The sequence below is a fragment of the Python bivittatus genome, unplaced genomic scaffold (genome assembly GCF_059951505.1).
Source record: "Python bivittatus isolate LINGU-HERP-01145 unplaced genomic scaffold, Pbiv_v1 ctg000220_np1212, whole genome shotgun sequence".
Classification (NCBI taxonomy): domain Eukaryota; kingdom Metazoa; phylum Chordata; class Lepidosauria; order Squamata; family Pythonidae; genus Python; species Python bivittatus.
The window spans coordinates 37,658,818-37,681,252 of record NW_028277048.1 but is presented as its reverse complement, the minus strand read 5'-3'; the positions used below and the strand labels follow the sequence as shown (position 1 = coordinate 37,681,252).

The following is a 22,435-nucleotide window of genomic DNA, read 5'->3' as shown; positions in this document are numbered from 1 at the left end:
CTAGTATCTTGGTGTTTGCCAACTTAGTTCTCTTCCTGAAATGTTTCATTAGCAAAGCACGTAACATAGACAGTGCTTTGACACTGATTTCTAAATTGTATGAGCTATTGGACTATATCTTCATCTCTGCCTCCATCACCAGCACCCAAGATTTGACTGACCCTGACCCTGTTAGTTTTTATTTTTAGGAAGGCTTTGAAGACCTGGCTAATCCTTTGGGTGCTGTGGTCAGGATGTTCAATGAACTTCCCCTGCAAAGTGTAGTATATATTGTGATTTTTTAAAAATTGTATATATTGTAATTATGTTTTATTTATTTAGATTTTTATCCTGCCTTTATTATTTTTTATAAATAACCCAAGGTGGCAAACATACCTAATGCTGTTTTCTCCACAACAACCCTCTGAGGTGAGTTGGGCTGAGAGAGAGTGACTCACCCAAAGTCACCCAGACAGCTTTCATGCCTAAAGTGGGACTAGAACTCACAGTCTTATTGTTGTATGCTGCCTGGACTCTCCATATTGCAAGTTGAGTGGCCATATAAAACCTTTAAATAAAAACAGATTGCCTCTAGTTATACACTTTAGTCACTGAACCTGTATAATGACAGGTTATTTATTTTAAAAATAATTTAATTTAATCTGTCTTCACCCTTTAATAAATAGATCCTAATGTAAAATAAAAAGTCAGAACTAACAGCAGAAAAAGAAAGGCAATGTTTCAACCATTTTCTTTACAATGGTGCTAAGTGATTCATAAAGATCTTAACCACCCATGAAAATGTTACCTACCTCTTGGAAAAGGCATTCAATATTCAGGGTCCCACCACAGACAGGGCAATATCTCATGTCATCACTTGATGTACTTGTTTCTTAATTTTTAATAAAAAAAATAAAATCAGGTGAGCCTGGAGTCTGGTAGACATCAAGTAATGTGTCCAGAGGCATACTGGTGCCCATGGATTATGACATGTTGGGAAATTGGACCCTATGTATTATTATTTTATGACTAAAAATCCCATTTAATTACCCTAGAATTCTCCCAAATAAATCTTATTAATCTTCATAGAATTCTGTTGAAACTGGGATTCATTTTAATATTCTGAAGAAGTGTTTTCACTTTAGGAATGTGTTGGTTTTAAAATAGTTTTGTTTATTTCTATTATAATATGTAAGCCACTTTGGGAGGGCTTTTGCCCTTAAAGAGAAATTAGAAATATTTAAAACACACCTATTAAAAAAGGAAGACTGTTTCATATTGTGATGGAGATCCGGGATTGGGGGAATTAACCTGTCTTTTGTATATTCCCTTGTTCTATTTAGTAGATGGAAAAGCTTCCTGAATCCTGCTTTAGGTGTTAGAAAGCTATAAACCTCTGAAACCAGATAAGATCCTGGGAAGGAACCCCAGTTGTATCCTTGGATTGTAACTTTTGAGAATTTTGTTAATTAAAATCAAAGCAGTGCACTAAATTGTTATCACCTGTGAAGGAGGGTGGAGGCCAGCCTGGAGAAGGTACTTAAGATACGCCCTGGAGCTATAGGGAGGGAGGGAGGGTGAGCGTGCGCGTGTGTGCGCTTGCGCTTTGGAGAAGAAAGGACCTCTGCTTTGAATCCTTGCTGGTCTGCCGGAATCAACTTTCTTGAGGAAGCTGTGAATCTCAAGCTTTTATTTCATCTACGTGAAGGAAAGTCTGCTCGTCTATGCTATTCATCATCAAGGCTTGCTCACTTGAGGCTGCTTAGGCAAAAAGGGATTTATTTACCTGCTTTTTACTTTTATGGGACTGTTTGCTTTGAATTAAGCAAGTTTTAACATGCAGCTTAATTTTTGTATACAACCCTTTTGAGCAGTGAGTAAAGCTTCAGTTGGAAAGTTATTCAATTGCTTCTTGAGTTGTTTGTCATTGCACATAACCAGCAACGGAAAGAACCGGAAAGAACCGAGAGATGTACCAGCCCCAAGGGCGGTTGTCACACATATATAGCAGAGAATGCTGAGCAGTGTTAATAGCTCATCACATGACAAAAGAGTAATCACATTTGCTGGTATCAGTTCATGACTTGGAGATAAGAAAATGGTCCTGGCTTAGGTGAATCCTAGTACAAAGATTGTACTGTGATACCATCCTTGCCAAACCAATTTCCCATCCAGGGCTTATTGAAACCTTGCTGAATCAGCTCAAAGGCCTCTGTAGTCAAGACCTTCTTTCACTAAGGTGGCCCACTAAAAGCCTCAGAGAAGCCCAAAACTGGCCTAAGATGAAAATGTTCAGTGATATGTCATTCTAACTCAGTAAAATGTTAATGTAATCCAACAGGGGTAGAGTCACCCTCTGAAAATTAGAATAGTATCAGAGTATCACACAGCAGTGTTCCATTCCACCATTCCTCCAAACCATTTTGAAGCCATTGTCACATCTGCAGATTCTGGAAAAGCAGAGAACTTTCCTGCCAGTTGACTGCAGAGCATGAAAAAACAAAACAAAACGAAAAACAAAACAAAACACAAACATGATTTCTTCAGTGCCTGATACTGCAGCACCTAGAGCAGCAAACCTCTGTGAAAAAAAAGAAAAAAGAAATGGTATCCCACTATCCATGTTTCCCAAATGCATTATGTGCATTTGTCTTGCAATCCGCATTAAACAAACAAACCTATAATAGGGAAGCTGAGGTAAATTATTCTCTACATAGACAAACACATAGATGATTGATTGATTGATTGATTGATAGATGCAGTTACAGATCACACTCCCAATCTGTATGAGGGATTTAGGGTATTTTCAAGCTAACATTTATCTACTCCTAATTCTTATTTGCATTCAAATACAAAAACACTGGATGCAAAGAGCAGAGAATTGTGGCAGAAAACTTGTGAGAAATTCAGATCTAGATGGAAAGCACGCTCCTGGCTGGTATTTTTTGACTGCTTTTTGTTCAAAGTAAAACAAGCAGTTTAAACATCCCAATAATAGCACTTAATGTTTATTTGCAAGTGCTAAATATAGTCAGAAGGCCTAAGTCTCATGGGATGGAGCTGTATCTTGATTAGTCTTGTCATTAGCATCATTGTATTGTTACTTCCTTACACAATTGCCTTCCAAACCGCATTCCCATGTCATCTGTCTCTGGAGAAAGAATCACACTGAGGTTTGAATCCTGGAAAATTTTTAATCATCCTAAACTCAGTCATAAAAAGATGGCTGGATTCTAAGAGTGAATTTCTATTAATTGGAAATATGGGTTGCCGTAATTTCAATAGATGGCAGAGACTAAGCATGAGTCACCTTTTAGGACTCCCCTATAACTTGTATCTTGGTTTTATTAGAGACTGTGGGCAAGCAATGCTTTTGGAAAACATAAATTTGCTTCAGCAGCAGCTTGAGCTGTGCGACACCAGCTAGCTGCTTCCCTGTATTTCATGTTCTTTAGACCGCCTGTGATTCACGTGTATAATGCTGTGTGCTCTTGCTGTGAGCTCAGAGCCCAAGCTGGTGGAAATGCTACCCTAATGCTTGCCTGTTGTGGATGTTCTGATACAGGTTATAGACACTAAGACTTGAACATTTAATGCAAGGACAGCTTTTGCAGTAAGGGGGCACTCTTCTCTCAGATTGAAGAATCTGCTTAAAAGCCCATTGTTCCAAAGATAACTGCCAACAAGTGACTCTTGTTTGCTTATCCCCAAGTACAGAATATTGTCTGCATTCACAGAACATGCTATACCCCAGGTAAATAAAACCGTCACTCTGTTCACATAACACGCTATACCGAAACCACCAAATTATGGGGTCTCTTGATGGCCTGGATTCCATGAATGCTGAAACAATGCTTAGATCCCTGCAGCCAGCTGAACCATAAACTAGCCAATCCCATTTTAGCCTAACAGTGTGAGAACCCAGTGACTAAATCAAAGAGACTCTGATTGTTTCTCTGGAAGGCTAGTGTATTTGTGTGTGGCTATTTTTTTTGCAGAGAAACATTTATACATGTACCCTCACTGCCTGAAATGGTTTGGTCCAGGGAAGACTGTATCAAGTGATTGTGTCAGTAAGCATCATTACATCAAGTCAGCTGATATAGTAGGGGTTTGTCATCATTAAGAAACTAATCACACATTGTCCATTTTGGGCAAGGCTAGGTGATACAGTACAAACATAACATTATACCTTTAGTGACAAGGGCCAGCGGAAATATATATATATTTAAAATGTTAGGTACCATAAGTAATGCCAGGTTGCTTTTAGAAAAGAGAACTGGAACCCATATTGAAACCACAGTACCTGATCAAATTGGAGAGGCCAGCTGAGACACAGTAAATTTGCATTTATCAAGCTTCAGTATTATGAAGGTGGGTATGATGATCATGAAGTACAATTCAGATATTTTCAATTTGTCTGACCAAGATTTAAATTCTGCTGTTCACTTTAAATTTTCCTCATAAAAGAACAGAAATAATCTTAATGTTCTATTGTTGTCCCCAAAGTGTATTGAATCGGTTTGAGAGTCTGAAAGACAATTAGACTTACTGATTGACAATTTATGCTCACTGCAGATTTAAACTAATGTTTAGTAAGCTATTTTATAAATCAAGGCGGGTCTTTTTTTGGGTAGGCCCTGATTACTGTATGAATTCGATATATTACAGATATCTTCTTAAGAAGGATCTGCTTTGGTTATATATGCTTGCCTTTCTGATTTTTTTTTTCAGATTTACAATTTCATACATGACTATTTTATTTGATAAAATAATTAAAATAATATGAGCATTTACTAATGCTACTTCATTTTGTTTTTGCAAATTGCATTTTGCAATTTGTAGCACTTAAAGTCTATCTAATAATAACTAATCCCCAACACAAAGCTCTGCATTGAAAACGATTGAAATTAAAAAAGAAACTAAAAAGCTGGAAAATGAAGCTCATCTTTTAGTATAAGTGTTTATTATCAGTACATATAAATCAGGCACAGCTCTGAAGTAGCTTGTGATAGTTAATTCACATGCATTTTTGTTTTTTAAAAAAAACAATTTTAATTGTATTGTTATCAATAACATGATCTATAGCATAAAATCAAGATTCTCCTCCCTCTCTGCCTTAAAGATGTAGCTAGTCACACATAAGATGAATGTATAAATTCTATTTTCATACATGATAGGTACAATTATCCTTGATAAAAAGACACAGTAAGTAATTGCTGTCAAGTAATTAAAAATCTTCATGTCACATTATGCATTTTGGAGGGCAACTCTCTACTTTTGCAGTTTTTAGCAGTGTTATTATCCTTTCTATAGCAGTTGTCAGAGACAATTCTGAATGAGGTGCATTCAACCCCAAGTTGATACCACTTGGAAAGATGCATCTTCAGCAGCCTGTGAAGATATTCTGAGTTCTTTGAACTTAGCTGGGGAGACCCACCTGGTTATGCTTCCAAGAGAATGCTTTCACTTCTAACTATGCCGAAGTATAAAAAGGTAAGGTAACTCATTTGGGAAAATTTAGCATAACCTAAGAAAATGTAACTTGTTAACTGTAAAAGGAGTTGCTTTTGACAAAAGCTGAAATCAGACCTGTAAGAGGCTTTGATGCAATGTGACATACTGTACTTTGATTCTCTTCCTTCAATACCTCTCGTCTCCTAGGACTCCCTACTGTCAAAAAGTTATTTCCTTTACTTCTACTCTCCAGTAGTAGATGACAAGAATCAGATTCTGGTTCAGAAAAGCGCACAAGATCTTTGCTACCTGAGGGAAAGACATGACATTACCTCCTGCCTGCGATTGCTCATACAGATGACAACTGGACTAGAACAGGAATCTTAACACTGGTAATCGGACATGGCTGATGAGACAAAGGACAGGCTGCATGGTAGAGTTTTATCCTCCAACACTTTGTCATCGCTCATCTCCCAATGGCTAAGATAAAATGAGAGCCAGCAGTTCTCAGGGCAGATGTCTCAGTTATGTCAACCACTGTTCTACTTCAAGGCCACGAAGTGCAGGGTGAAAAGCAGAAAGAATAGCAGTGGGTTTAAACTGCAATGGCTATAAGAAGGAAACCATACCCTCACAGTGAGAGAGGGCAACTGACTGCTTAGTCTGAGTTCAGGCCTAGTGGTCCAGTCAAGCTGTGTGAAGTTGGGGACTGGAGACTTGCTCTTGATTTGGGGAACCCGAAACTTGCCTCACTCTGCCCAATGGTAGGACTGACCCTGCTGTCTGTGCCAAGAGCCAAAGTTGTGCAAGTAAACATGGCAGTGATGAACAGTTCCTAATTTACTGTTACTACAGTCCTCTCGTGGATGGAGAAAGCAAGGCATTACTCAGGAGAAACTGTACTGCCACCTTTTCAACTTTACCAGCATATTAGCATAGCCAATCCAGTCCAATCCAATGTTCCCTGGTATTTTTGATTACCTAACATAGTAAGAAAAATGTATTCTTGAATATGTGCTTGCCATACAAATATACTATCTTGGAAAGTTAATTTTGCTTTTGCCTTCATTCCCCCTTTTGAGAAAAAAAAATCAGTGCAAAAAACAGAAGTTGGCTTGCAAAGTACATAAAAAAGATATAATCCTTAATAACAGAAACCTATAAACACACACACACACACACACACACAATTATGTCTTTTGGATAGCTGATATAAAACAGAGACTAAGAAATAGACAAACCAAAAAAAAAAAAAGTACATAATAGAACAAAAAAGTTGTTTGTTCTAAATAATACCTGAGGCCACCATAACAAGAGTTGGTGAAGTTCATGTCAGTTCTTGGTGCAAAGGAGTGAATGACCAGTGGGAACACTGTGCATGGATTTTGTATCATAAAATACCAAACAGGTTCTATCAAAAGGAATGATGGATGATATAGTGCCAAGACAACAACAGGTTCTGTGCAGAGGCCTCTTCAGAGGACACCAAAAATTCACTCTTCTTATCAGTATTGCATGTGATTCAGAAGTGGAGAGCATCTTCTTTCATGGCAAGCCCCTTCCCCATTTTTCTGAGGTTATCATTGTACACCATGTGTCAGTGTTCACTTTACTTATACAGTGTACTGGTCTTATTATCTGCCCTAATAAAATAAAAAGGAAGACTGAATCACCCCATCAACAGACAAAATTGCCCCAAAGTTGGTGCAGAGGAAAAGGAAACAGGAGCTCATAGCCTAACTGCAAATCTATGACAGGCCAAATCCTAATTTCACAACTCCCTGCTTCCCCAATAAAATAACAACAAAGGTTAGGGAAGACAATGCACTAGTGGCAGGAAATCAAGGAGAAAACTTCTGGCCAGTTAGCTCTTTGGATGGAGGCCCTGGGTACCACTCTGCCTGCAACAGAGGAAGACTTAATATTGGAAGAAGAAAAGCTGCCAGTCAAGCTCACAGGACAATCCTTGAAAAGTATCTGGATCACCAGCAGGAATTTTCTTCAGCTGATTGATTTCTGTTTTGAATATCTTTGAACACCTGACCATTTTCCTAGGGAGGCAATCTCATTCCCAGCAGTCCATGTGCCTTCAGTTACTTTGGGTTTCACTATAGCATCGTGGGTGGGTTCTTCTCTACAATTTGAGTGCTAGGCTGGAAATTCGTTGCTAGGCTGTCTCCGGTAATCATCATTAACCGAAAGGTAGGTGGCTCGCATACTTGGAGAATACTAGACAGAAGAGAAAATGGGAGAGAAGTTATACATTGTGATTTCAATGACAGGCTTAGGATTTTACTGAAAAAAACTACAGGAAAACTACTAAGATGTCTTTCTAAAGTCTCATGAATGAAATACTATCCCCACAGAACTGACTGGAAATACATGTGCTTATGATTTACACGATCAGGAACAGAAGAACATGCTTGACCATTAGCAGCAGAGGGTGGAGTGGGATGGAATGACAACAGAAAGGCAACCAGAAAACAAATGTTGGCAAGGGCTAAAGATTCTGTGATTCTGATAAGGAATTGGGAGAGGCATCCAGCTGCCATCCTACTGGGACAAAGCAGTAGGTGGAGAAAAGGAAAATCTTTCACAGGAAAGTCATGACTTGATAACACAAAACCAACAGCAATGTGCATATTACACCAGTGTTGAGCTTGGCATGTTCTTAACTTCAATAGGAACTGTAGCTTTTTTAAAACGTCTCTTTTCCAACAGAGATAATCTCTAGTCCTGATTAGCAAGCAAGGGTTCCTTAAAAGGCTTTAGAGAAGAGGACAGAATTGTTAGGCTCTTTTCCCTATATGCTATCAGTGAACAATGGAAAATTTAGAAAGTACCAAGACATAATTGTAGCAAAGTCTGTTTTCAGCTGATTGACTTGGATATCACAGTTTAATAGGTCACACATTCTAAAATGCTTTGTGGGAAATGTTTTAAGAAGTTTTGTGGTCTGTGAGGATCCTTCCAGCATCCATTGGTATGGAATTTTCTCTGCAACATGTCAGGTGACCTTAAGATTTGGCTTCTGCCAGAATGTAAACAGATTTGGGTGAGAAGCAGGGCTGAGAGGATGTTGGGGGCTACATTCCAAAAACTAGGTGGTGTCTAGAACATTAATTAAACACAATTAATATGCTTACCCCCCATATATTTAATAACATTGGGGTCATTTTAAAGATTAAAATGCATTTACTTCCCTTTTATTACAAACCTTCTGTGTATTAAATTTGCAAAGCAGAGAATCCAGCACTTTTTAAAGAGTTAAAACAAACAAAATCTCTGATTCTTAGTCCTATGTTTGTTTTTTTCCCTTAAGAAGACCACTATATCCTTTGGGGATCAGCAAAGATCTATGTAGGCTGGTGTGGGTCTTCCGGGCTGTGTGGCCGTGGTCTTGAAGTTTTGTTTCCTAAGGTTTCGCCAGCACCTGTGACCGGCATCTTCAGAGTGCAGGAGCACAGACAGGAGCAGTTCTCTCTGTGCCCAGGGTGATGTGACCCTTTTTGTGGGTTTTTATAGAGATATGAGGGGGGGGGGGAGGGGGGGATTGGGTGTGTGTGTGTGGGGTTGGGTTACTAAGTGGCTGCTTGTTTTGGTGTCAGCATCTGTGTGTATCTTCCTGGGGATTAGGCAGGGTTTTTTCTTCTATTGAATTGTTAACGAGGGGCTGCTGGGGGTGATTAGCAAGTTCATTGTGTGAACTGTTCACATGTCCTGGTGGTTGAGCTGAGTTCTTCAAGACCATGGCCACACAGCCCGGAAGACCCACACCAGCCATCGTATGCCGGCCGTGAAAGCCTTCGACAATACAAAGATCTATGTAGTTCAGAAAACTTCACCAGCAGCCAGGAAGTGGGAATAGTCTGCCAGAAACTAAGCAGTGGTCTACTATCTGTGCTCAGTTCAAACACATTAAAAGTAGAGCTAGTTCTAAATTCATTTTCAGACACCCCTCTAAAAAGATAAAATAAGCATATATGAGTTCCCTATTCACTGGACAGGTAAGATTGCCATAATTCTGTTTCTGCACCCAGCAAACAGTGTGGTTGATTGAACTGGATGATTAGGGAAGATCTGGATTCAACTGCCTGTACAGCAAGGACTAGATTAGTCTGATTACATTATAGACAATGTAATGTCTCTCAGTTTAATCTCTCTCTCAGGAAGCAGCGATAACAAAATGGGAAGTCGGGGGAGGACATTTGCCTCAAGGAATTTGGAGGCAGAGTGGGATGTAAATACAGTTAATCAATCAAAATATCCAATTCTTCCCTGACTTATGGACACTGTTAAGAATAAGAAGCAAATAGCCCTTGTCTAAGCAGTGTATCAACCCTAACTTCTTCCACTTCTTTTACCTGTCCAACTCAGACAAATTTTATTTCCAAATATTTCTTACAGATTTAGGAAATACTTGGGGTAAAAATTATTAATCCAATACTATGGCCTGGTGGTTTTGTTTTGTTTTTGCATTTTGTTGAGATTTGTTAAGTCTCCTCTCTACATCATGCCTTCTAGTTCCTAAGTCCAAACGAGAGACAAACCTCTTTATCCTGCGTTGCAGTCACCACTTCAGGAAATTGCTTCTGAAATGGTATGTTCTTCAGTTCCTGGGTTTCTTTAGTTTGCAAAGTCAGCTCTAATGGAATCATTAACCCACTACATTTATTTACAAAAATAACAGACTACTTCAATCTAGAAGGCCTCTAAGGGGTAGATGTAACAGTTGGGTATATTAATATAGACAGTCAAAAAAGTGACAGACATTAGCATGAAAATCTTACCCCATGCTTTAATGGTGTAGGAACCAAATAGGGTCACAAATTAGTGGCTACCACTGGAAATACAACACTAAGAAATAACTGTGTGTCTTTGCACATACATCTTCCCTAACTGTGCCAGTGACCCATAATGAAGTTTGAGACCAAACATCTTCTCTCAACCTGTGTCCTCCAAATGAGTTGGGATTATAATCTGTACAAATCCCCCCCTCCCCCTGAATGACTGCTGTAGCTTCAGGATATCTGGGGGATACTAGCTTAGAGAGTGCAGGCCTGGAAAATTGGGGTACGTGAGTGCGAGGATTTATTATGAGAGTAGTGTCTTCCCAGTCACAGCTTTAAGGAAAATTATTCACAGACTACTCTTCTGGATCGGAAAAAAGCTTGAAAGCTTTTCCTTAAGGCATTTAAATCCTATTTAAATTAGGCTATTTACTGTATGGAGAGAACTACATTTAATTTTGCCATCAGCTTTGAGGTTTTTGCAATTGCAAATATCTGCAACAGTAAGATTAAAGGCTCCCAAGCTGGCACAGTCCCAACATTTAAATGCCCAAATTAGAAATAGTTCCATGAATGTTCAAACAATTGTTACTTAGGCTTGAAAATGAGATTGTGGCAGCTTGTAATACAAATTTCAACTATTCTTCCTGATCTATCATCAAGCAGGCAGCCTCCCTGCATACACTTTCTATCTTCCAGGCAGTTCAATATTAATTTTAATAGTTCATACCACAGGGCTTTTGACTCCATAAAAACACACATTTCTCAGAATATTATACATATAAAAAATCAGGGCTGTATTTAAACATGGATTTAATTTGCATTTCTCCTGAACATCACAACATAAACCTGAATCTGCTTGCACACCTGATGAGAATCCAGTGTCATATCACTATGCAGAGGGCAAGAATTCAGCTGTGCCATTAGAAAGAGGCAGTTGTTATTCTGTTTACATCATTGTGACTGAACTAAAATGTATCCACTTCTCTGCTTTATGAGACATGCAAAGTTCATCTGTACAGAATGATGGCAAATGACTTAGGACTTGTCTATCTAGGGCAGGGTTCCTCAACTTCAGCAACTTTAAGATGGGTGGAGTTCAACTCTCAGAATTCCCCCATTTGTGGTTTCATTAACTTTAAAGTCTTATTTTTAATACTTATGAGATCCTGGTCTGGCTTTGGTTTAGTATACCACTTTGGTGGTCTCCGCAGATATATAACAAATGCCTGATTCACACATGGAGTTGTCATAATGTGGTTTGTGGCTTAGTATGAACTCTCTGTTGTGATCTATACTCCATGCTTTTCCCATTGGGATGGATTCATACATCACGCAAAGCCAACACTTCCCCCCGTAAGGAATTCAACTAAAAGAATGTCTTGCAGGGCCCAGGAAGCATGACTACTCTGCTGCAATTCCTGCCCTTTGGAATGATCTCCCCCCAGACATTCATGTGGCTCCCACCCTTATGTCATTCAGGAAACTATTAAGATCTAGTTGTTCTGGTTGGGGACAGGGTAATTTTGTGCTTTTACTTGTTTTATTTTGTTTTGAATACTTTGTTCTTCCAGCCAGTTGTATCTTTTATATGCTTCTATAGATATATTAGTTCTTAGTTGTAAGCCACCCAAAGTCTTTTGATACTACTCAGCTGGCCTATCAATTAAATAAATAAGAAGAAATAATAATAATACATCGAATTATGGCAAATGATGATTTCAAATAGGGATATAGGAAGTGGGGAGGCATCTGAGTTTTCCATTTCTTCCATATTAAAGTCACATGTACAGCTGCTCTAGTTTACTACTTATCAAAGGCTAGGGACATATTTTATTCATTATAGCTTAAGTTACTGAATAATTTTCCCAATAAGTTTCTTGTTCTTTTAATTCAAATTCAGGGCTCATTGATATAATTATTCATTTATGGCAGGGCTGAGTATTTCCTTCATCAGCCCAGATCTGACTGGAACCTTTTTTTTTTCCCCCAAGAAACTAAGTAGGAAACCAGCTGTTCAGTGCTTTTGGTCCTTTTTAAAATCTTGCTTGTAAACACTACTTCTTAATCTTTGTTCTTTTGAACTTCCTGTTCTAAGTGAAACACTTTAACCCAATGGAAAAGTAAGTAATGTTTGTACAGAGAAAAGGAAGGAAGGAAGGAAGGAAGGAAGGAAGGAAGGAAGGAAGGAAGGAAGGAAGGAAGGAAGGAAGGAAGGAAGGAAGGAAGGAAGGAAGGAAGGAGTTTCAATTCCATAAAGACTGGTAGATGTACTGTAACATGAGTTCTTCTGAATTAGAACCAGGTTCATGGTATGCATTAAATATTATCTTCAGTTGGCAACTAGAAGCTTGCGAGGGAATTGTGATCAAGTGAAGTGAGGTTTCAACCAAGCAAGAAATAGGTCAAGTACTGAGTGCAAAAGTAATGCAATCCAAATGGTAAAAAATAGCAATTTGTATAATCATAAGCCTGATGCATAATGTATGTAAGTACCTAGAGACAGAGTTCTATAGTATTTCCCCTTCCAATCCTCACTAAGCCTAAGTCTGTGCATACACTAGTAAATAAATTCTCACTTAGGAGCTTCATGCTGGAGCTTTACCATGATTTTTTCATAATATTTTAACAGATGGGAGCAGATCAAACTCACTCAACCTGGACCTCTTTCACATAACTACAGAAAGGCAGCAATTTTCTCTTGTGCTCTGACTCTGACTTTGTAACATTCCCCCATTCCTCTTCTCTATACAGATTTGGGGATAACACTTCTTGTAACTGATGAGGTACTATATGTTGTAACTTCCAAAGTTGTACACCATGTTAAATCTGTTCAGCTTTAAAGGCCCCTGCTAGTTTGGTGTTTTACTGAAATATGGCTGTCCTGTGGGAACTTTTCTGAAGGAAATCTCCAGCTGAGTAAACCATAGCAATAAACGACCATTTGGAAGATTCACTGCATCAAATTCAAGAGCTTCTACTTATTGACTATTTATAACAGCATGACTGGAAATCTAGAATAAACTTTAAAAAATTTTATTCACAGCATGGGTTCTCAGCATGAAGGCAACTGGAACATCAGCACTACTCAGAGGGTTTTTCATTTTGCCCATCTAAAACACCACGCCCAAAACATATGCAGCATGCATTGTCATGGGGGAAAACTAAATAATCTGAAATTCTGGAGGGAAAAAAACATTGCTTTTTCCACAATTCTCCCCTGCAGAGCCCAAGGAAAGGTCTCCATTTTCAGTCCACGTAATCCATTCCGCTAAACTTCTACAACATGTGGCATTCTCCAGATGTGCAGAGACTGCAGCTCTTTGAATTTTCAGCCAGCAGGGCCAAATCCTGGGACTTCTGCAAGTTGCAGTCCAAACACATCAAGAAAGGAACCAATCTGGGGAAGGCTGTAGTAAGCCTAAGTGCACCTGTAAACTAACGGCATCTTTAAATGTCCAGATTCCATATATACTGGGAAGCATGGCACAGGGAAATAAGTTATGAAAAGGTATCAGGAGGGAGGAAAGAAACCACCCCTCCAAATATATCTTAAAAATGCAAGCACCTTAAAAAAGCAATATAGCTCCAAAACAACTGATGCAAAACCAAAGCAAGCATTGCAAGCAAGATTTCAAAACAACATTACATCAGATGAAGAAGAGAGTGGTATATATTACAACTCAAATATGTTTGAAGAAAAACATTTTATAAGAATAGAAGGAGGTGGGGAAAAAATCAAAAGTACATACTCATTTTCTAGATGATCAGAAACTTGCAACTCTTGCCTCCAGAAACAATTAAACAAAATGTTAAAGATGCACAGGGGAAACAAATGAAATATATAAACTGTGTAACATGTACTGTGAAACATGGATAGACACACAATCATGCAAGCCATAGAAACAACAGCCAAAGTCTGTTGTCGTGGTAAGAACTGCAGGACAGCCTTGCACAGCAGTTTGTCAGAGTGACTAGCAGCCAAATAGCAATGCAATACAATGTTTCCTACTCTTTTGCTATATAGCTGCCTGAAGTTAGCCAGAAGGATGCAGCCTCAATGGGAGTTATATTCTACGTTGCCTATAAATGATATAGCTAAAACGATTGTGGGATCAAAAAATGCCAGCTTCCAGAAAACTGGCAGAAAAAACTTCCAGAAAAAAATTCTTCATTCAGACAGCAATCCTAGATTCCTGATTGTCATTCCATGAAAGGCCTGCATTTAAATCATATACTGCTCATTTCCTCATCTCTAACATCAGAACCGCCCCCCCACAAACCACTACTTTATATCTTCTGACAAAAGCCAGAGGGTTTCTCATCCCAGTTTTTAACAAAATGTGTTTGTTAAATCAGCATGTGTGTTAGTAAAAGCAGGGGAAATAAAGGGGTTTGTTATAAAAATGATTTAGCCTCCGAAGCCCACCGTACCGTGGGGGGAGGTGATCCTCTTCCAATCAGGGGGACGTTTTCATACCGTGGATTCCCACCAAAGAGCACAGCTTGGTTCCTGCAGGTAGAGAGGAGTGAGATCAGGAGGACAATCTATTAAAAGGAATTCCATTATGAAGCTCTGGGCTAAGAAATATTCCTGATATTCTTGCAGAAGTGGGTGATCCTTGTTGGGGGGCAAAGGCTGGGTGAGTGGGGGAAGGTGAGAGAGTGGATATGCAGGCCATTATTAATTTTGCTTCTTGCAGCACCATTAAGATAGTCAAGAGAGGGGATCAGCAAGCACTCATAAATTCCTTGATAACAACCTTTTTTTGCCCTGGTACTTTCCAGATGCATTAGATGAGAACGCCCATCATCTCCAGTTAAATACTCAAAGACCCAGCTGGCTGAGGAAAATATAAATTTTATTTCCAATGCACCTGAAGAGCACCAGATTGGGGGAAGCTACCCTAACTCTCATTAGCTGTCTCCTCAGTCCATGAAACTCACTGTGGGGAAGGGATTCACTCTGGAACAAACTCCTCTACATTCAGTGAGCACTGCTGTGAAAAACAACTGACACTTGAGAATAAGAGCAAAGAACATGTGTCCCTCTCTTTCTTTTAGGTGCAATGGGTGTGAGAGGAAGGACATCCACTGAAAGTCACCCAGGGACAGACAAAATGAACGGTAGTTAACATTCTGCCCATCTCAGGCCTAGCAATGCTCCAACTTTATTTTACAATACTCTCCAAAGGAGAAGGGGGCAGGGAGAATGGGGTGATGGCTGCTTGCTTATCATGTCAAAGTTGAATGCAGCCTTCCCTAAACTGGTATCCTTCAGATGTGTGGGCCTACCATTCCCATTATCCCCACACAGCAGGGACTTTTTTGGACATGAAACAAAAGCAACTAGGTGAAAGGCTGGCAACTCAGTGGACAGCACTGCAACAATTCAATCAGAGGTGGTTGTGAATATAGTGCAGGGCATTCATGGGACTGAATTTCCAGCGGGGAATCAACTTTTCTGCAAAGATTCTCCACATGACAGAATTTATATGCTTGTGGAAACTCTTTGCACTTGTTCAGGTAGTCTTAGGTATCACTGTTCCCTATGAGGATTTACTGTAATATAACTGAAAGAGTAGTTTTGAATCAGCTTCCATTTTAACCCAGATCTGGAATGGGCACACTAAGGTATGCTTCTGAGGTTACATCTGGAAAAAAATCATGCAGGAAAGAAATCTCGCACCCTCTCAGTCTTGCTCCCTAAATTGGAATCATAAAGGTGGGCAGCAAATGTCACAGCAGCTGCCCAACGCCCCCCTCCTCAGCTCTGTGACTGGGCAGAGAAGATGAGACTTGTTTGGTTGCTCTTTAGCAGAAGCACTTTTCGTTTCTAAGACTTTGCAGCAACCAATTCAGAAAGTTGAAGGGAGAGACCAGGCAGTTTCTACTAGTTATGAAGACTGAAATGGGAAATCTCCTTCCCTCCATTCTGGATGGACTTCCTCCATTGTTAAGCCTTGCTCTAACTCAATAGGCAATTCAATGTTAGCACCATCTCTCTGAAGGAAAGACTGACAACTCATGAGCATGCTGATGATATAGGTTCAACAGCTGCCTGAAACCCAAAGTAGTATTAAGTTGTACACAGGACACATCTGCATAGTTACAGATGGGATATGATACCACCTCCAGAGCTTCCCCACCATGCTCTTTTCTGGTGGCTGCTGATTTCTATGGGCTGTGTTGGAGCTAGAAGTTACTAGATGTTCACACAAAAGTTGGCACTAGCCATGCATATCTTCTCATGCATCGATGAAAGGTAAAGACTCACTTGAGTCAAAATAAATTCCTAATGAATTTATGCACACGTCCATGAACTTTCCTTGACCACAATATGGAAATGGTTGCCACTGTCTTCAAGATTTAATTTCCAGCCTAGCCTACAGCCCTGGGATTTCTTACTGATCTCCCATCCAAGTCCCAATCAGTTCCAACAATGCTTAACTTTTTTAACATCAAACATTCCCCTCATTTCTTTCTTTTTATTGGTATCCATTAATAATTTCCTTCCAATCCAAGCCAAGTCATAGGTAGGAGCGAAGAGGAAGTACCATATATACTTGCGGATAAGCCGAGAATTTTAGGTTCCAAAATACACCCCAAAAATTGGGTTCAACTTATCTGCGGACCACAGCTCAGATTTTTTAAAACCTGTCATGGCCTTAAAATCACACAGTTTTATAAATGATGACATAACAGTTTGTAATTTCCCACCTGTCATTGTGGTGAAAAACTGAGGGTCAGCTTATCGCAGATGACACATTTTTCATGGCATTTTGGTTGAAATTTTGAGGGTGAGCTTATCTGCAATTATATACGATAAGCGGGCAAGACTTCCTCCATCAAAAGGCAGCACATTTTCCAAACAACCAACCGATAAATATATTGAAACTGACAAAGATCTTTTCGTAAAAGGACATGCAAATGTACATGGCAATTGAACAAGGAAAACAAAAAATCCCATGTTAAATTAAAAGATTGTAACATAATAATTAACAAATAATAGTAGGTTCCAAAATACACCCAAAAAATTGGGTTCAACTTATCTGCGGACCACAGCTCAGATTTTTTAAAACCTGTCATGGCCTTAAAATCACAGAGTTTTATAAATGATGACATAACAGTTTGTAATTTCCCGCCTGTCATTGTGGTACTGCTTTTTGTCTGTCATGACAACAGCTTGTTTCACACATTTTCTATACGGATGAGTATTTTAAGAACTGCATCTAAGGGCTTTATTTTTAAAAATGTTTCCTCCAACACACAGCTCATAAATAAGGTTTCTCAAGTTTCTCATCTATAAGGCTGTCTTCTTTCAATGAGAAGGCAATTCCTAGAGTTTGAAGATCTATCAGCTATACAAAGCTGGGTTATGGGTTAGGTGGCTGGAACATCTACCTGGGACATCAGGTCTATGGAGGACATGGGTTGACAGCTATTGAGATAGTAAAATGGAGAGACATAATGGTTTTCAAGAAGGAATGGAATGATGGACGCAAAGACAAAAGGCAGCATGAATCTGAACAGGGGCGGATGGTACCAGAATACAGTAAGTTAAGGTGGAGAACACCCAAATAGCAGAGGCTATCTCTGTTGCCACCTTGAAAACCTCACAGGAGAGGATGTAGGCTTAAGTACTGATTACTGCTAACTCAGACTTCTTCTACTAACTCCATGCATACTCACATGTACTCAGACACCGGTGCATTGGAGATGGTCTGGGCAGGAGGCTGAAGGCTTGTCTGACTGCCCAGGCTGCTACTGTAGCTACAGAAACTATGGAGTTGCCCACGGGTGGGATTGTGGGCAGCAATACGTCGGGCCTGTGGGTTGAAGGGGTCTTCTTCATCTATGTCGTCATAATCCCGATCCCTGGAAGGGGGGAAAAAAAAACATCCATCTGAGAAAAGAAAGTAAAATCTGAGAGTAGGGAATGGTTATGGGTGGAGTGGCAAATGAGAAGATGCAACACTCATTCCTGGAGGGATTGGGAATTTCAGTTGTTTAAGGTATCCCTTAATTTTAGGATTTCTCTTGTAATGTTACAGAGACCAGGAAAGACACCATAGTACCTGAAAAGAAGAGAGCTTTTTGGAATTTGTTCCACTGCAGAAAACCCAACCCTGAGGGACAATTCATGTATTAACCAGGAGGCAGAAAAAGAAGCAGAAAGAACTGATTGTGCTTCCTTCACCACCTTTAGATAATGGAAGAAAAATGAAGCTTGCAGCTTACAGAAGTCATCCAAAAATTGATGTTTCAACCATCAGGAATGCTACAGAGTGGTCTCTACGTAATGCTAGATAACGGGGAGAGCCTTCTTTGGTTGCGTCTTTCTCATACATGAATCTGTCTATTTCCCTCCTCCTCTTACTGCTCTTTCCACCCTCCCTCAGCGAATTAGGGGTGAATATGAGAGACCCAGAAAGACACGTGAGGTTGTTGCTGAACAATTGATGCATGTATTTTGTTCAGCGGCATTCAAGTGGCCAAGATATTACTAAATAACCTCATGTCATGCTATTTAGTCAATCTTTCCCACGGTGTAGTCCCTGGAATGCTTCTGTAGGTTCTTCAACATGCATAGCTCTTAATGGAGACATGACGATAGGAAGATCAGCTCACAACTCTGCAGTTTTCTTGAATGAGAAAGCAGACCGATGCTCCAGTTGTTAAAAGAGAAGCAAAACCACCCATTGTTATTTTATTCATCCCTGTTTCAAAACAATCATCCATAATCAGCAAGGTTATTTTGACTTTGTTGTTGTATCCCTGGGAGACTTATTCCATTTTACCTGCTAGCTAAATGCTTCCAGGCTCGAGGCATGGCACATATGATGGTGGAGAAGGATACAGCAGCCAACAGAGAGAAGAGGGTGAGGTAGAGCAAGCCTTCCACCCCATCATAGCAGATCCCAATCAAGGCATCCAGGTAATCCTTTAGTGAAGGGAGGGGGAAAAAAGAAGAAAGGAAGTGTCTTGCTCCTGTGCTACTAACCACCTTCGACCCTTGCCCCCAAAGCGCAGTGTGCCTTATGCCGCTTACCTTGTGAAGGCCCCTGCAGTCCAACATGGCGGTCAGCTGGTGGAGATTGATTTCAGAGTAGTTCAGTAACTTCTGTACATCAAGCAGGTCTTTCTGCAGCAAGGGCAAAAGCCATCAGAGAAGGGGCATATTTTCTATTGGAAAAGGAACAGTGTTCACCGTACCTAGAACGACCGCCCAGCAATCACTGTGAACAGCTACATATTCTATTGCAATTGTAGCCTATCTTTCCTGTCCAGAAGACATACATAGTACCTCCTCTCTGATTTTATCTTGTGATGTCAAATTGGGCTGAGAGATGGTGAATGGCCCAGTGAGTTTTATGGCTGACTGCAAATCCAAACCGTTGTCCTTCCAGCCTTAATTTAACTATTAACCAACACTGGTTTTAAAGAAACAGGGACAAGATCAGAGTTATAGTGGCTTTACAAAACCTTATGAAGGAGATAAGGGCTCCTTCCTTGGTACTGCTATTTGTAATTACCAGGGATTCTCTCTCATTTGATTAAAAATTAAAATAAAGGAGAACAGAACTACTTTATTGTTCACTTGTGGGCAAGAGACATCTACAGAAAGTCATCTCACTTATGCATGGAGGCATGGCTTGATTTTGGACACTGTTATTAGACTTCCATATGGAAGCTCAGGTGCATGCATGTCAAGGCCCACGGAGCTGGCAAAACTGAGGAAGCAAGAACAACCTGGTTTTCAGGAACCTGGTTTTAATGCTAGTCTGAGATAAAACCTAATTGTTGAAAGCTGTCAGCCACAGTTATAGTAAATTAATCAAGGTAGAGTCTCTTTGAAACACTTTCTTCCCACATCTTTCACATCTAGCCTCTTCTCAGCTAAACCAATGGCCTCATCCCCTGCTTTCTTCCCACAGTCTCTCACAATGCACTAGGACATCTTTCTCAGATGACTGTGGGGTCTATGGGGACAGAGCCAGTTATCTTCTCAAGCCTTTATTTGAGGGGGGTAAACAAAATATGGCCCTACAGATGTTGTTGGATTCCAAGTATCATAAACCTTAGCTACTGGAGACTGCAGGTTGCCCACCCATGTTATACAGAATGCTGAATAAGACATTTCTTGTCAAAAACCACGGTTTGCTAAGTAATTGGCTCATTATCTAGCTCAATGTGGCTTTGAAATTTCAGCTACATCTGAAATATACAAATGTAGCTCCTAACTGTATATTTAATTAATTGTATATCCTAAACAGCTGACTCCTGTTCATATAAAATTTCACCCCTTCTGTTAAAATGGCTTCCAGTTGCTCTATAACTTTATACCCTCTAGATATGTTGGGACTACAGCACATAGAATTACCACCTGGAGACACCAAGGTAGAGAAGTCTATGATTACAGGGGTCCTAGACTTGTTCCTCTGCTGCTGTATGGTCATGGCATCTGTGTCCTGTCAACTATACCCCATGTTTTTCTGCTGCTTGCTTTATCTTCAGGCAGCTCATAAGAATATTCAGTATTCCCCTTGTTATACACATGTCCGTATTTTCGTATTTTGTCTTTGCCGAATACCATTTCTGAAAACAGCAGGTGTGACCCACTTATAAATGTATATAACCCAGAAGCTTCCATCAAAGAACCTTGCTGGTTCCATAGGAAAAGACGGTGCTTTGGCACTTACTTTGGCTGTAGGGAAAAAAGGCACTGCAAACTGCACAAGGCCCTGAATCTGGATCTGCAAAGTTGTGAGAGAACGCTGGTAAATAGTCAGGGCCTACAAATAAAGAACACACCATGCAAAGTATGAGCCAAACTTTTTCACAGGGCCGTAAACGCCTCCCTATCTTGCAGCAAACAGTTAAATACTAGCCCCTTTCAACACCTAGGAATCCATCTACCCTCTTTTACATCAACACTCAAAATATCAGAAAACGTTCTCTCCTTGGAAATCTAATAAGCCAAATGGTTCTCTACAAACATTTTATAATACCTTCTACACAGAGGTCTAACTTGCCAGGGCTTACTGAGATTACAGAAGCCACAGCTGTAGATTCAGTAAGGAGACATCAGGGCTGGATCTTCCAATGTAACTAACAAGTTCAGATAAGGATATTTCCTTATCTGGACAGATTTCTGTGGAGGGTAATGCTCACCAATTTTCCCTGCCCTATCACTGAAAGCAAGCTCATTCCTGGAATAAAGATACAGCTTCCTCTTTTCAGTACTGTTGGGAGATCCTTTACCAATGGTATATAAATGCAAGCAAGTTCTTACCTGTTGAAAGGGGTTGGCCAGATTTTGTCTACAATACAGATAATATTGTGCGATTTCTACAAAGCAAAGTGCAAGAGGAAGAGAATCATCGGTTAAAGTGTGACACTTTTACCAACTTCTAATCCACACTGGGACAGCACTGCTTAGCACACAGCACCAAATGGGACAGCACTGTATAGAGTGTCTCAGTTTACAATGTATTGTCTAATGTATGTTGAAAGAAAAAATGCTACAGAAAAACTGTATTATCTAAAGGTTTTGCCAGACTTTTGACATGAGCAGAATGAGAAACAAGATTGGAGTATACCTATTTCCATATGCCACATAAAACCACAGTCTGCCATGAAATTATGACTTTGCAGAAATTTCAGCTTTCATTAAAGCTACATCTTATAAACATGTCTCATAAATACCTGCCTGTCTGTTAGTATGAAAAAGACATAGCAACTGCCAAGGATAATTAACAAGTGATTGGTTCACCAAATCTCTATCCCTACTTAACCTTTCATCTCTTGCTGATTCTTCCAAACAAATGTCCCCTCCTAATCTAAATTCTGCCTTAGTACATAAAACACAGCAACTGCCAAACATAATTAGCAAATGGTCACTTCACCTAATCTCCTATCCCTATTAAGCCTACTTAACCTCTCCTCTCTTGCTGATTCTTCCAAACAAGTGTCCCCTCCTAAGCTGTGGTTCTACCTTAATAAAAGGAAATCAAATGAAATCTGAGTCCCTAGCTTGTGAGAAAAATCTCAGAACTTACCTGTAATATTAACAAAGGGGAGATTTTGGCACAGATTCTACAGCCAGGAATATTGTCTCACTGCCTCTGTTCACAGGATATGTTAAACTGCTTTGGGGAGGACAGCATCTTGCAAGGATAACTTAACGCAGTCAGCAGTAGAAGCAG

At 39.8% G+C, this 22,435-nt stretch overlaps 1 protein-coding gene across 3 annotated transcripts in view; it reads right to left on the bottom strand.

Moving 5' to 3' along the window:
* Nucleotides 1–4,930: 4,930 nt before the first annotated feature.
* Nucleotides 4,931–22,435, bottom strand: part of TTYH2 (tweety family member 2) — a 69,641-nt gene continuing 52,136 nt past the window's right edge. Inside the window, exons 8-14 of one of the 3 annotated variants that reach the window (XM_007419867.4) lie at nucleotides 21,523–21,578; nucleotides 20,930–21,022; nucleotides 19,279–19,371; nucleotides 19,028–19,170; nucleotides 17,919–18,104; nucleotides 14,661–14,739; nucleotides 4,931–7,665 (exon numbers count right to left, since the gene is read on the bottom strand). In XM_007419867.4, the coding sequence (XP_007419929.1) occupies nucleotides 7,585–7,665; nucleotides 14,661–14,739; nucleotides 17,919–18,104; nucleotides 19,028–19,170; nucleotides 19,279–19,371; nucleotides 20,930–21,022; nucleotides 21,523–21,578 (731 nt within the window). In that variant the 3' untranslated portion in view covers nucleotides 4,931–7,584. The remainder of the gene's footprint in view (nucleotides 7,666–14,660; nucleotides 14,740–17,918; nucleotides 18,105–19,027; nucleotides 19,171–19,278; nucleotides 19,372–20,929; nucleotides 21,023–21,522; nucleotides 21,579–22,435) is intronic. The other 2 variants (XM_088138352.1, XM_088138353.1) reach the window with 2 other exon arrangements.